This window comes from Calonectris borealis, chromosome 18 (assembly GCF_964195595.1).
Source record: "Calonectris borealis chromosome 18, bCalBor7.hap1.2, whole genome shotgun sequence".
NCBI classification, from domain to species: domain Eukaryota; kingdom Metazoa; phylum Chordata; class Aves; order Procellariiformes; family Procellariidae; genus Calonectris; species Calonectris borealis.
In genome coordinates, this window is record NC_134329.1 from 4,068,439 (window position 1) to 4,084,103 (window position 15,665).

Below are 15,665 nucleotides of genomic sequence, written 5' to 3' on the forward strand. Positions count from 1 at the left end.
AAGCTTAGAACACTAATCTGCTTTGTAAAACCTTTGACTGATTAGGTGCGGACTGAATGATAAATGAGACTACCTCAGTTATACCACAGCTGCAAGGACCGCAGCTTCCACATTTACCTTTGTCAACGTGATGTAACATTTAAACTTTTGGACTAGTACAGGTCCTCACTCAGCCAACAGCACTGAAAAATCAGACTTGTATGAACCTGCTGTCATTTGTATCCATTAAATCTTGCTATACTGGACAAAATTCTTCAGTACTTGCACAGAGGAAGTTGAGAGCATAATCTGGCCCAGTACATGCATGATAGTTTGTAGAATGACTGTGCTTTCTTTAGGTTTTCCTTCACTTGTGTCTGTCATGTACTCATGGCTTACACATCTTGCATTGTCTTTCCATTTCTTAGAAGCAAAGATATACATCATAGTATTGGTCAGCCACCATTTATGTCTTAGAAGAACTTATGATAAAAGCAAGATACTCAAAATCGAAAACTAATTAATTTGTTTTCACTTAGGGACCCTGGTGGTTGCAAAAAAACAGTAAAAGAAATTGAAGAGGAAAACTTAGCAACATACATGTGGGAGCTCTTTATTACAAACACAAAGGTAACTTCATTGTCCCATTCCTTGGGACCTAATACAACTTTTCAATCATTTGTTCTGTTGCTTAATTGAACTCCCTGATACCACATTTTATGCTCTGGATCTTGTGACTGCAGAGCACTTGTCTCTAGGTTTTGAAGAACAACAATTTGATACTAGGTAATAGGAAAAGTAGTATATGGCTGATTGAAACTGTGGCTTGGTCTTAGTGATAAGTACTGATGTGGGAAGAATTCAATATTCAGCTAAAACATAACTAGCCTCTTGTTTGCATTTGCCCCCTTTTTATGACCCAGAGTTACGTAGCAGTACTTGTTCACACAAATAGGTCTTTTTCAGTCAAATGGGGATTTCAGACTGGTATCCTGGAGGCCTTATTCTAGTAAATTCTAGTCATGATTTGCTTGGTTGCCTTTTTACACAGAATTTAAAGCTAAATTCAGAAAAAAATTCCAAATGTTGAGGCCTTTAAAGAAAGTAGGATTCACTTGCCACATTCAAAGCAAAGCCAAGGAAAGAAGAAAAGCAATTCAGATGAAAGCCTTTTAAAAGAAAAATAAAGTTAATACCTGAGAGGAGATGAAACACTAGAAAATTATCTGTAACACTTGGTAACTGGAACCACAGAAAGACACTTCTTTTTGAAACTGCTGAAGTCACTGGAGGAAAATGAAGCAGGAATGAGTGATGCTTAGGAATATAATTAGGAGAACTCAATAAAGAACCAGTGGGTTTCTCACTCTGTAGCACATCTTACATTTTGATCTTCAGCAGTTTGCTTAAGCTTTTAGTTCCTTGCTTTGCCCCCTATAAGGCTAAATTAAACAAGTTTTGTGAAGTGCTTTTAGATCCCCAGGTGAGGCACTCTTAGAAATACGAGCTGTTGTTACATGCGGGGTATTTGCTCTTGTTATTTGTCAATACCTGCAGCTCGTACCCTCATGACATAATAACTAAAATGATTCAACAGAAGATTATGATTTCTGTTGGAGAATAAGCAGCAAAAGTTGTGAAACTTTTAAAAGACAAAGATTGTGGTTTTATGCAAATATTCTTCCTGCTGTTAGCAAACTGAGAGGGAAAGTCAGCAAGTCAAATAAGAGTTGTTTCTAAATATGAGGCTTTCTGATTTTTTGTTGTGGTTTAACCTGGCAGGCAGCCAAACACCACACAGCCACTTGCTCGCTGCCCCCCTGCCCCCAGTGGGATGGGGGAGAGAATCAGAAAAAAAGAAAACAAACATTTGTGGATTGAGATAAAGGCAGTTTAGTAGAACAGAAAAGGAAGGGAAAATAATAATAATAATAATGATAGAATATATAAAATGAGTGATGCACAATGCAATTGCTCACCACCCAACAACTGATGTGCAAAAAAAAAAAAAAAACCGATTGCTACTTCCTGGACCACATCCCCTATTTATATGCTAGCATGACGTCATATGGTATGGAATACCCTGTTGGCCAGCTTGGGTCAGCTGTCCTGGCTGTGCTCCCTCCTAGCTTCTTGTGCTCCCTGGTAGAGCATGGGAAGCTGAAAAGTCCTTGACTAGTGCAAACATTACTTAGCAACAACTAAAACATCAGTGTGTTATCAACATTATTCTCATACTAAATCCAAAACACAGCACTGTACCAACTACTAGGAAGAAAATTATCTCTATCCCAGCTGAAACCAGGACATTTTTCCATACAGTCTTACCAGTTCTCTAAAGTCAGGTCTAAATGAACATGAGCAGAAGAAACCAAAGTGTGTGTCAGTCTTGATGTGTCTTCTAGCATTTACATTGCTGAGACTTTTTTTTTCCTCCCTGAATTAATGACAGTTTCCTTTCTGTCACACTAATATTACTTGAAGACAGCTTTTCAAATTTGATATGAAACTTGTAGTGGAAATACTGGGTTTCTTCAAGGGCACTTGCTTTATAATACATATTGTTCTGATTATCAAGCCTGCAGGATTCAGTCTGCTTTCAGACTTCAGTTTTACATTCCTGACACAGGAAATTCATTTGCCAGGTTATTGGGTGTTGGGAGGAAACCTGAATGTTTATCAAACCACTTTGAGCTATTCTTCCCTGTACATGAGAAGGTTGCTCTATTACGAACCCTCTGTGCAGCTGCAGTGTTACTCGCTTACAAATTAGCTTAATCCGTTGGCATTAATGCTATAGCAGAGAAGTATTGAAGAAAGATAACAAAATGAAGGAAGTCCTACCCAAGAAATCACTAGCTTGTTTGAAGTCACTGGAGAAAAATCTATGAGGATACAGGAGGACCAGAAGGGTCTAATATTGGAATTAGTTACAGAAACATGATTGATTGTTGTCAAATCGCTATAGAAAACTCCTCCTTTCACTTCTTCTTCTATGTACAGAAACACACCTGGAAAGCACAATACAGTCCACTTAGCAGGAGGATAAACAAGACATCTACTCCGGGTATCTCTCAGCTTAGCAGACAGTCATCTCCCCATGGTCAAACCCCTCGTGGCAGCGAAACTTCCACTGTACTTTGCTCTGAAGACAATGTCAAGATTAATGTAGCTTCATCTGATGTTACGAGTGAGTCGGCACAAACTAAAGAACAACAACCTCTCTTCCCTTGTAAGTTACTTTTCTTGACTGCCAATATCAAATGGATTTGCTTTCAGTGTTACTAGGGAGAACCTACGTCAAAGACACTGCTAGATGTACCAGTGTATTTCTCTTCAGACATATGGAACTTCTACAAGTCTCTCTGTGCCCTCCCCGTTAGCAAATTGGTTTAAAGACAACATAATCCCATGTGAATATTAAGCAATAGCTTTAATTAATATTCAGTTACAGCAGTTGTATAATCGGACTGTCATCCACATCTATAAGGTCCAACAGTGAAACTGTTCTCTGCCATAACGAACTGATCCACTGCATATGTGTCTGTCTAACTTAGGGGGTTCTGTTTAACTTAAGGGTTTCTTACTCTCTATTCCTCCTACTCATCCATCAGTGATTACCTGCGCTTGATAGACCTGACAGAATAGTTTACCTGTTAGCTCTGCAATGTGTTTCAGTACAAAGCTAGGTAATCTAAAGTCTTTTCCCTTCCTTCTAAGTAAAGCTGGACCAGAAAAGCACGTTAGCAATTAGTACTGCTAATTACCTTTTAATTGATATTTATATTATCATTATTAGGCTGACATCATGCTCTGCTAGACTCTAAATTACCACTCAGGAAGGAGCTCTTGGAGTCATTTGGGATAGTTCTGTGAATGTTCAGTAGCTATCAAAAAGGCAAGGAGAACCCTAAGAATGAAGTGGCAATCAAAGCAGAAAACACGTTATGCAAAAACACAAATGTTTTATATGTGCTTCTTCAGTTCTGGTCCTTCCAATTCAGACAGGCTGGTATCAGAAGTAGTAAAGTTTGATGGAAAAAAAGTGGTGAGGTAAGCTAGAGATACAGAATAGCTTCCAGATGAGAACCAATGAAATAGATTAGGGCTCTTCAGTGCAGAAAAGAAATGGCTGAATACAAGGTTGTGACAGATCTCCGTAACATCATGAAGCACATGGAAAAAAGCGATTAGAGTGGTTTTTCACAAGTTCCCTTGACACCAAATTTATGGCTCATCAAATTAAATTACCTGGCAGAAAATTTAAAGCAATGGGAAGTGTTTTCATGCAATGCATGATTAAACTTAAGAATTCATTGCTACAATATACTGCTGGAAGTATATTCAAGTCCAAAAGCAATTTAAATTAATAGAAGAAAAAACAATTAATCGCTCTTAAATGTAAAGGAATGGACGCGTTCTCTGGGTCTGAAAGACCTTTAGGTTCAGACTGCCAGAAGCTGGGTTGATATATCGGGAAGCTTGTGCTAATATCATATACTACCTAGGCAGCTGCTGCTGTCCATGGCACTGAGCGCAGAGGAATGGGCATCTATGACATGAATGAGAGCAGTGGTGAATTCAAAGCTGTAATTTCAAGCAATTTGTTTACAAATGTAGGTGAACAATTGGTTTGTGTGTGAGATGAGATTTGAAAATAATCTTGAGAGCTGTAACAGCTGGGAGCCTCCGTTTGCTGTGGGACATAAAGAAATATCTTGCAGTATGTGTAATGTATGGGAAGGATCTTCAGTGTACCCTTTGGAACAACATCTATCACATGATTGCCTGTGATTTCAGGGGGCTGGCCTGAGTTACCAGTCTGGTCCTCTCAAGGATTATGTTCCTAGCTCTAAAAAATATGGGAAGTTAGTTTCTGCAGGGCAGCTCTGTAGCAAAGGTTCCATTCTGTAATGAATTCTGAAGCTGCTAGAATCATGTTTAATCTAGGATTCTGATTATAGGATGCTTCATGGACAAATCACAAGATTACAAGTACAGCTGCCCTGTAGCCTTATACCCCAAATTCACAAACCTTCATGTAACTCATACAGACATAATTTTGAGAGCACCCGCAACCCTAACCCATATATATATTTCAAAAGTGGGAAAGAGATTCTGTAGTAGGCAGCTAATCAGTAGATACAGCTGTGTGTGACTTACAGAAAGATTTCTTTTAAGGAAAGAATTCATAACTCAATATAAAGCCTTTTGTCCAACTGTAATTTAGATGCTGTTGTTTGGGGACTGCTGCTGTAGAATGTCTGCTTATACAAATTTGATTTTTCAGTGCTGTTGGCTGAGTGAGGACCTGTACTAGTCCAAAAGTTTAAATGTTACATCATTTACATTGTTGACAAAGGTAAATGTGGAAACTGTGGTCCTTGCAGCTGTGATATAACTACCACTGCTGAGGTAGTCTCATTTATCATTCAGTCCCCACTTAATCAGTCAAAGGTTTTACGAAGCAGATTAGTGTTCTAAGCTTGCTTCCTTCACCACATTTTAAAAAACCTCTTTTTGTGCAGACAGAGACTATATGTTCTAAATGTAAGCCTAATTTTTTATGGTTACTGTGTAATGAAGAATGTGTGTATGCAGATCAGTTCAAATGACATACATTTTCTTCACACTGAGAAGTAAAATGTGAGACCTGTATCTGAGAGATTAAACACTAACTGGATTTTATCCCCAAAGCTTTCCGACCAGCAGTTTAGCTTTGAATTCCCAGTCAAAAATATGCTTTTAAAAGAGGAGGTATAAGTATTTGTGCAAAGGATCTTCATTATAAAACTTATACCTGAATTTGGGGCTTTTCTTTGGGATTGATCAATGTCTTTTCAATTGATTTATTAATTTTAGATCCCTGCAAAACAGGTAAATACTAGTACCGCATTTCACAGATGATTAACTAAGGCATAGAAATCAAGGTCAGGTTAAATTGCTACATTCTTCTTTGCTGTTTTTCTCTTCTAATTAATGTCTGACTAGCTCACAGCTATGGAGGTTAATATTTCAAAAATATTATTAATATGGACAAGCTTGAGTATTTGTTTTCCCAGTTTCTCCAGATGGAGAATTGGAACAGGTTCTAATGCTACAAAACAGAGGGCAGAGAGGTATCATGCCCTCTGTTTCTGTTGATCAGCCAAAAAGAGGAGATATATCTTTTTGGTATTAGCCCTGGTTTGCATCCTGTCATCTCCCTCCAAAATCTGCCAACAGGACTGCTTTCAGGACTGGCTTTAGACAACTCAACTGATCTTGGAGAAAACATCAAATGCAGCCACTGCTTAGTATAGCCCTCTTCCCCCAAAGCAACATTATCTGCAGAGTAGATGGGTTTCAGATATCCAGCTACTCAATCTGCCCAAATGGTAACCATAAATAGAAAGGACTGGGTTCTTCTAAGAAGAGTTCTGACACTGCATGCCAAGAACAGATGAGATTTGTATGCAGCCTTAGCTCAGTTTGAGCAGAGGTTCCCTGCCTGTATCGGTGTCAGGTTCCAGACCCTGTGGGGGTCAGCCTTTGTATTCAACGTGCTCCTCAGCTCCAGAAGGTTCAGTGGCATAGCAAGCATCTTACAGGCTTACACTTTGAGACTAGTAAGGGTTACGGTGGAGCCATCATTAGAACCAGTCAGTGCTAGAACTTAGGAGTTTCTGACTGGGACCTTGGCGCTCTTGAAACTCACCTGGCCACAGCTAATAGAGGATCTTCGTTATAAGCATGGTTCTTAAAATTTTAGCCCATTAGCTGGTGCCCAGCAACTTGTTCCATCCATGTCTTATATTTATAAATTCACAGTGTAATATTCTGTACCTCTAACAAGTAGAAATAGTTCGTGCTGCTATTTAACACAGTCAACATTCAGCAGTCACTTTCTATTATACTATATGTGGTGCTTCACAAAAATGTAGGAAAAGAACCTTTTGAATTTGGGGATTACAATTTCAAGGTGTTGAGTGCTCAGTAAAATGTCACTTATTACCATGTAGGACATATTGAGCACCTCAGAGGATGACTTAGAATTTGACAGCTAGCACTGGGATTTTTAATAACAAGTGTGACAGTTGGTTTACTGCATGAGTGATTGGAGGGAAGAACACAGAGAAGTTGGCCGTCTCAGTGTCTCTCCAGGGGTTTGGCATCAAAGCAGGAATGAAACAGCAGTGGGAAGGAAAACTAAGATGTCAATTTGAAGGAAAACGGTGAGTTAAATTGGCTTTCCAGGTATTCAAGGGAGATGAGAATATAAGCATTCACATTACAGTGGAAGGCAGAAAGAGAGTAAAGAGTGTTATTAGTGAGAGAGATCTGCTCAAAGGTGGATAATATGGAAACTATAGCCAATGAAGGACTACTTGAGGACATGTCTTAAGTTTTAGTAGATGCTGATAAGGAGACACAGAGAGGCATCACAGAGATACCTGTTGATGTTAAATGTATTAAATTCCATATGATATTTAAAAGAAGAATGGCAAAGTGATACAGTAGACTTAGAAATTCAGAAGACTTGACAGTTATGCCAGTAGAATGCTAACAGCACAGTACAGGAACCGAAAATAGACTTTCTGCATAGAGAAATCTATGTTCAAATCTACCTGGTTTTCTAATATGCTATTTTTATAAGCATCTAATGTAAAAAATATTTAGTATCTTCTACTTAATGGTGTTTTTTTCACAGCTGAAAGAACAAAGCTTATGTTTTCAAAAGTGATTAATGAATTAGGTGCATTCGTATTTGGGTACCTACTTGAAACCTCTTTTAAAAGCTGCTTTTTTTGAAGAAACTTTAATTTTTAGAAATACTAAATAGCAGGTTTCTTCAGGATGTCTCATTCAGGCCAGCATATGTGGCATCCTCTCTGCAAGGGAGAGAGGAATGCACTGTTGATTTGGCATGTTTTTACAGAATTTTTTTATCAGCCCTACAGAAAGTCATCCAGATTACACATGAAGAGGTGTCAAAAGATGTCCATAAACAAGAAGATATGGTTAAGACGACTGGTCTGCAGCGGTATGTTACTTGATGGGTTTCTGAATGACTAGGAGAAGCATCTCATCAGGACAGAGCTTATGCTTTTTTTTTTTCTTTCTTTCTTTTTTTCCCCCCAAACAACTGAATTCAGCATTCAGTGAATTCAGGTGACATTTACATTTTTTGGCATGGGTGGCAGAATAGCCCATTTTACTGCTGTGCAAGCAGTATGTATTTTCTGGAAAATACCGCATGATTCTTGCCTCTGGAAACAGAGGAGACCTTATGCTCCAGCAGCTTTGTAGAAAAAGCAATGTTCTATCTTATTCCTATAGAATTGTTTCTGTTTCTACCATTGCATTTTCAGTAGTCTCTCTATAACACTTCCAGCTAAGCTTGTATTAGATGTGTTCCCTCATTACTCAGTTCTGTGGTGGTTTCCACAGCTATAAGATCAACATGACAAACCGTTCTTACAATTAGACTTTGCTGAAGCATTTTCTCCCTTGAGTTGAGATCAAGAGAAATAAATTTTGTACCTGGATAGCTCCAGCAAGTCTGTAATATTAAGAATGTTTTATAAGCACCTGTAGGATTCTTCACATTCTGGGGAAGGCATAGTGTATGCTATTTTAAACCTTGCTGTGTCTTACAGTTTGTTGCCAGTGGCTCAGAAGTATTACAGAGTAAACATGCCATTCATTAAGGACCAAGAGAGTATAATATCAAGGAAGCAGAGGCCCAGAAGGCAGGGGTAAGGGTACAAATCTGGTTTTGAAGCACATTATATTCTGTATAAACTCAGCTTTATGTGTGGAAAGCATTTGGCATGCAAATGTCAGAGAGCATTTTATTACATGAGACCAGAGCAGGCCAGGGAAACCTTGCAGCACGCTTAGTACATTTCAATGCAATGCGAAGGCACTTTCCTGGAAGGATGTGACTGGAATGAAAGATGGTACAAATCCAAATTTAATATCACTTACAATTTTTTTATTCATAAAATTCTTTAATAAATTTGATGAATTAAAAAAAACCTGTAAATTATATTAAATTTTGATTTTTACTGAGAATAAGGAGACCTCAAAATTTATGTGGGCTCACATCGCTGTATGTTCTGAGCAACACAGGTGCTTACCACAAAATGGTTACCACAAGATGCTAATTCGAGTTTTGTGTGTTGTTTTAGTTGCAGCTGCCATATCAGCTCTTTCATTAAAAGCAAATCTAACTTGCGTGCTGATATGAGACGAAAGTTCACAGCAGTACGTGAAGAAGCAGCTTGTTGCTTACGTGAAACTCTAGAGCACCTTGAGAGGTAAGAAGAGATTGTTTTCTGTATACTCTTAAAACACTACACACCTTGCTTCTGACCAGATCTAGGACTTGTCTTCAGGCCTTTTAAAGATGGATTGACATTAAAATAAGAATATAGGGATGATGATAGAAAGTTTTATGACTGTGTACAAAAAATATGTTACAGGTTAAATATTTACAGCATTGTTTTGGGATATTTCTGAATGACTTTTCTGGAAATAGTTTTGCTAAAAATATTGGATGTATTTACTTTGGACATCGTAGTCCTTTTCACCCAAAGACAGAACAATAAATTCAGTCACATACAACCTTGTGTTTTCAGTTCAGAGATCACTGTATTGTTCTTCAACATTACTTTGACTCTTCTTATAGTAACAGTTGCAATGTCCTCTCTCAAGGCCTTTTCCCAGATCAGTGACATTTCTACCTCGTTGACGAGCCAAAGCCTGTCATCTTTTCCTTTCACCCAGAAACATTCATCTGTGGTGTTTGTGCAAATTCTTTTGTCTCAGTAAGCATCAGACCTTCTCTACATTGCTGTTCTGAAGGGTGTTATAGGCACAGTTTTCTTCCGCCCTCTCACTTCCTTCTTTCCATTCTTCTGTTCCATTTTGTACTTAGATTTTTTTTTTGTCCCCAGAGCTTTCCTTATCTGGAGCTGGGTCCTTGTTTTCTTCCCTGAGCAGCTGCTGTGACTGCATAAGGAACTAATGATTCCAGCATCCTGCAGTATGGAAGGACAAGTGTGATGGAAACTTACTACTTGCGGCTATTTTACCAGTCTCCATACAGCCACACAAGCGTATTCTGTTTGATCAGCATTTGGAGAATGCAACTTCAGTTTGACAGGATATAGTATAAGTAATTTATTGGAAAGAAAAGCAGGTGTTTGTGTTTATAATAACACAGTAGTACTTTTTGTAGGAGTGCCTACGTGAGCCTAATCTCTGGGACGAATTTCTGGCTCAGGTCACTCTATTCCACCTCTCTTTGTTGTATTTTAAATAATATTTTACCCTAAATCACTATGCAGTATTCTGTTTGGTTTTAAGCAGTGGATACTTGATAGAAGTTGGAGGTTGAATTTCAGTTTAAGTGTTTTGATTCTGAAGTTTGTTTCTTACCTACAGCCCAGAGTTGATATAAAACGTAAACACTTCTTGTTTGTAGAAATATGAATGTATACAGAATTGTTATTAGTGTCCACAGACTGAACATAAAATGTGTTCTTCACATTCATTGTTTTCTGCCTTCCTTAGTATCTTCCCAGTTAACTATACAGGAGTATGGTAATGTTTAAAACGCAGCTTTAACTTTTAAGGGTTTTTTTTGTAGGAGGCAGGAAGAGCGATGTTGTCAAAAATACCAGGCTTTGAAACAATTGAAGTATTTTAGAAGAGACATGGAAAGAATAAGACAGCTGGGCATGAGAGCTGAAAGAGAACATGATGAAGATCGACTAAACTGGTAAGGAGGCACAAAACCCCTCAGTTCAAATGAGATGGTCAGGGTCCCAGAGTTCTGTCTCTAGTACAAAAAGCTTTTCTTTTCTTTTTTTCTCCCCAAAGCAAAGTACGAATAAAAACCATTGAATCAGTTGCTGGAAACGCAGGCTTTTCACACTGGTAGCAAAAAAAAATACAGATATGATCTCTAGGAGCAGATCTCAGCCTGCTCAGCAAATAGGTTAATTGGAAACGGTAAGAAAGCGGATAAGTAAGAGTTCCTTTCCAGTGATACTGGGCAAAAAGCACTCAGTCCTTGCATTCGCACACCCTCCCCAGTATGCAGCTTTATAGGAGACTTCTTCCACCAGGAAGTATGTAAAACACGCTGTACCCTGAAGATAAGACATATTGTATGAATGTACATGGGTTAGATTTACAACTTCTTACTGAACTGAATGTTCACAGTACTAAAACGGATGGCAAAGGAGACTTTGACTCTAGCTGTCCATCCATGTTAAAAAGAAAAATATTTCCCTGCCAATGTTTATGAACTGCACATGGATAATACTGCAACACTTACAAGGGCAAGTAATCACCTAAATGCTTCCCAGCACAGCAATTCTGCAGATTACTAGTGTTTTATGTTTGAAAGGATATTAGCTGTATCCAGTGATCAGCTTCCAAATACACACCAGAAATAGCCTACCAGAATACCTCAGCAAGCTCACAGTGTGTTCCCTACTGCCCTGTCCATGAGAACTCGTTGGACATGGGATTACATGTCCTTCATAATTTGAGATAACAAAAAGTCCATTTCTAATCTCAGGTTCAAAATGCAGGTGGCCCAGGAACACATCAGCCATGCGTTAATAAATAAACCTGGTCTTGGCCTATCTAGCAGAACTCTGGTTTTAATTGTCAAACATATATGCTCCAGCTGTCCCCCAGATTTAAGATCTGGCATGTAAATAAGCTTTGAAACTGGAGTGGATGTGGTTTTGCTTTTATACTTACAGTTCCAGTAGAAGAAGCCTTAATTTGGACAAAGCTCCATGAGAATAAAGGAGACTATACCAATATGGCTTTTTACTTTTTGCCCTATGCAAGAACAGTACTACAAGTCTGCTGTTCCTCCATATGAAAATCGTGCTTCCATAGTGAGGAGGCTGTCTTGCTTTGACTATGCCAGCAGAGTTAGACGAGCAGAGCTTTCTATACCAGGCCTGTTCTGCAAAGTGCTATCCATGAGGGGTATGAAGAGTGAAATCTCTGACAAGGCTGGTCAACCCCCTTGTGGAGACGCAAAGTCATGACAGAGAAATTGCTTTCACCATACCACTTGTTTTGTTTACAATAGGGCTGTTTTTTCGTATACTCTTGCAAACACTGCCTTGCCAAGAAAGCTGAATCACAGTAGGAACGCTTTACTAGTATATGCTGTCAGTCTAGTTGTCTCACCTCTCTCATGAAGTGAGGAAAAAAAAACAAAAAATAATATAAAATATGAACAGTGCAATATAAGAGTACACTGAACGTGGCTTCCTTTCTCAAATAAAATATCTTAATGTATGGATCGGTGACACGATTACGGTAACCTGGGTAATCTTGCTAGTGATAATAAGGAGTTGGCTATACAGCCATACCCATGCTAGCAGCATACTACTGAGTGTAGAACTGGCCCCACTGAAGACGAGAACCTACATATTTCCTCTTTCTCTAGTTCAAGGGGGAAATTCCTCACCCCTCTCCTGCTGTCCCAGAAACACGTATCCTGAACTGGAGAGAGGCAGCACTTCCTGCTGATGTGTTGTCAAATCCTCAGCCCTTTGCAATGAAAGCCACAGCACACCCCAGTCATGCAGTCTAGAAAGGTTTGGAACATCAGTCTCCAGGACTGTCAAAGCAGCACTGCAGAATTTACACAGAACATTAAAAAAAAAAAAGGCAGTCTTTTCACAAGAGTTTTATTTTTATTGTAATGTGTAATTCTCCTTCTGAATCTCTATATTCAGAGTGAAATGGTAAAGACTACGTGTTACAGTGCGCTTACATCAGTGAGATTTATGTCAGCACATAGAGAGAAGAGAATGATGATAGCACAGGGAAAAGGGATAGTAAAGAGAAGCAGAAAGTGTGTCAGATCAGGCACTGATTGCACTGGAAAATCCGAGGAGGCTAAACAAAATAAATAGAGAAAAGATGAAGAGGACAAATCTGTAGTAAAATGGAAACATTTGTTAGGATTTTATTATTTGCTTTCATACCCAAGTTTGTCATCCAAAATTTAAATGAACAATGAAGAAGCATCTATTTCAATGACCTGCAAAGGGAATTGGTGCACAAGTCCAATAAAGTAAAGCTCTTTCGCATTATTCACTTGGAATTACACTGAGTATTGCATTCCCCGAAAAGCCATTTTTTTCTGTGGAAGCTATGGAGGTGGTGAAGTGGCAGAAATGCCAGGCAAATCCAGAGTTATTAATCAGATATGCATTTGTTCCCAGGGCTTCTCTTTTATTGCTGTTCTTCTTCCTGCTAAAGGTTTCCTGTATTGCTTGCCAGACTCCCAGAGTCTGTGAAGAGTGACCATTATGTACAGAAAATCTTAAAGAAACTGGAAAAATATGGGAAGACTCCTGACTTGAAAATTCATCCAGGCACCTTTCTTAAGGCTCTGGCTGATCTACAGATGTGGGAGCTGTGTTCTCCAGAAGTTGCTGCAGCTGTGGAGGTGAGACGAGTCCAGTTCTTGATTCTCTGTGTGATGAGGGTGGAGAGAGCAGGCACCTATGGGTGAAATTCACGCAGTGGAAAGTTACCAGATGAAATCATTTAGGATCTCACTAAATGAAGATGCTACTATTCACCTTTTACAAGACACTTTGAACTCCTCAGAAGAAAGACGTAATGACAAGCATTGGATTATTAATCAGTATCATTTTATTATTATGTCATTGTTGATTTATTTACCGCCACAGTGAAAGTGACATCTGTCACAAATTGTTCTGAGGCTTGAAGAGAAACATTAACTTGTGCCCTGAAAAGGCCTGTCATAGTTACATCCATGAGCTATTCATGTAATGTATTACGTCACTGATCCAGGAACTCTGCAGATATATTTGTTTTGCTTCAGCAACATTAAAAAAAAAAAAAAATCTGCTTCTCAAGATCTTAAGTTGGGCTCAACTCTTGTAGTTCTAGAAGCAATTGGCAGAAGAGGAAGGACACAAGAAAGGGAAGAGAATACATTTAGAATGTATACCGCTATGTAGTCTAACCAGGTAACTAACTTACAAAAAACGGCAATGATGCCACCTTGTGTTTTTTGTTCTCATCACAGTTATTTCCCCTAATCTACAAGACCAACAGAAATCTCTGAGAGGCAGCAGGTTACTGTGCATCTTACATATATCGAGTGTTATCATGCCTTACAAAGGCAATGGTTTAGCACCCAACATGTCAAGATCAGACTACCTGTATTTTCTTGATGTCTCATAAAAATAGCCATTTTGTCTTGTGCCCTAGTTTGCATAGTCACTAACCAGAGAGGCAGCCTTACCTTAATGTTCAATATATAAGTCTCTGTTGCTTGCTGGTTTTAGATCTACTTCTTTGCTGTTTCCATTCTGTTCCCTTTGCATTTTGATCCCTCATATTAGTGCGATGGTAATAGAGAAAAACATGTAAGCATGGCTGAATCTCTTATCTAGTTATTTATACATCTTTCAAAAATAGCCGCAGAGGAAGGAGGACCTTGGTGCTCCTTCTGACTGGAATAGATAAAGGAAACAGTCGCATTTTAGGAGCAAGCAGAGCATCACTGAATACGACCTGGCTGATACTGACAGATATTCCAGATGAAGTTCTTATTTAACTTCAGGTTGCTTTAACGCATGTACTGCAACGGCAGGTAGAAGACAGCTGCAAGTTTAAAACACAAAGACTTGACTTGGAAGGATTTGGGATATAAATTGCAATGAAGACCGTAGAGTTTTCCTTTTAATTCATTTTAGAGCATATCCAGCTGTTCTGAAAGTTGCATTAAAAATGTTTTGGTGATATAAAGCACTATACTAACTTTGCAGAAGCCATTACATTATTTCTGTTGTCACAAGGTCAAATTTTCTCACGTTATCTCTCTTGCACATAAACCAAAAGCTCAGGAAAGAACCCTTTTCTGTTTCAGTTTGTACGTGAAAGTATCGTGCAGATGCCAGAAGAGGATTTCAGCGAGTGGTTTCAGACAAGAGTAGCCCCCCTCAGTGCACAGTCCTCCAGCTTTTAATCAAATGGCCAGATGAGATGGTTTTCCAGCTACAACTGTCTTCAAGCAGAAAACTACTGCCTGTTGAAATCTGCCTCAAGCAAGACTGGGGAAGGGGAGTTAAGTTCAGGAAGTCCCACAGACCACTCTTGCGCAACTGAAATTTGTCCCTCTACAGTGCTTTGCTGGCTGTAGGCGGGCATAGAAAATAAAAGCTAAATACTGTTGCTCCTTCCTGTATGATGTCTTGGACTCGCCATCAAATTTCAATTTCATCTAACCATGTAGGAGGAAGACTGAGTTTCTAATCACAGGTCAGGTGACTTCTTGAGACATTTCTCTAACAATACCTGCAGTATAACAAGCATTTACTCACTACAGATATACTGATTTCCGTATCTAAATAGCATTGTCTCTGTTTGCTCTTCATTTTAGCTCTCCTTTACAAAAAATATTCCAAGCACGGGGCAGTTGTAAGCTTTAAGACAATTCTTTTTTTGCATTAATCCTTTTTTGTAATTCGGATGTTTTATTTTTGCATTGATTTTATTCTGTAGTTATTCTGTGATTATAGATTAATTCTAGCCTTATTAAAATCAGTATTGAAAACCCAAGCATCGTTAGATGCATTTCCCAGGTTTTCACCTGAAGATATGTTTTCCCCCAATGACCT

At 38.7% G+C, this 15,665-nt stretch overlaps 1 protein-coding gene across 1 annotated transcript in view; it reads left to right on the forward strand.

Annotated features, from left to right (window-relative positions):
- The window catches only part of CCDC60 (coiled-coil domain containing 60), a 65,415-nt gene extending 49,977 nt beyond the window's left edge, over window positions 1-15,438 (forward strand). The window contains exons 7-14 of the mRNA XM_075167277.1: window positions 519-609; window positions 2,983-3,211; window positions 7,912-8,002; window positions 8,619-8,717; window positions 9,153-9,281; window positions 10,616-10,747; window positions 13,270-13,459; window positions 14,915-15,438. Of these exons, the coding sequence (XP_075023378.1) occupies window positions 519-609; window positions 2,983-3,211; window positions 7,912-8,002; window positions 8,619-8,717; window positions 9,153-9,281; window positions 10,616-10,747; window positions 13,270-13,459; window positions 14,915-15,013 (1,060 nt within the window). The 3' untranslated portion in view covers window positions 15,014-15,438. The remainder of the gene's footprint in view (window positions 1-518; window positions 610-2,982; window positions 3,212-7,911; window positions 8,003-8,618; window positions 8,718-9,152; window positions 9,282-10,615; window positions 10,748-13,269; window positions 13,460-14,914) is intronic.
- Window positions 15,439-15,665: the final 227 nt, after the last annotated feature.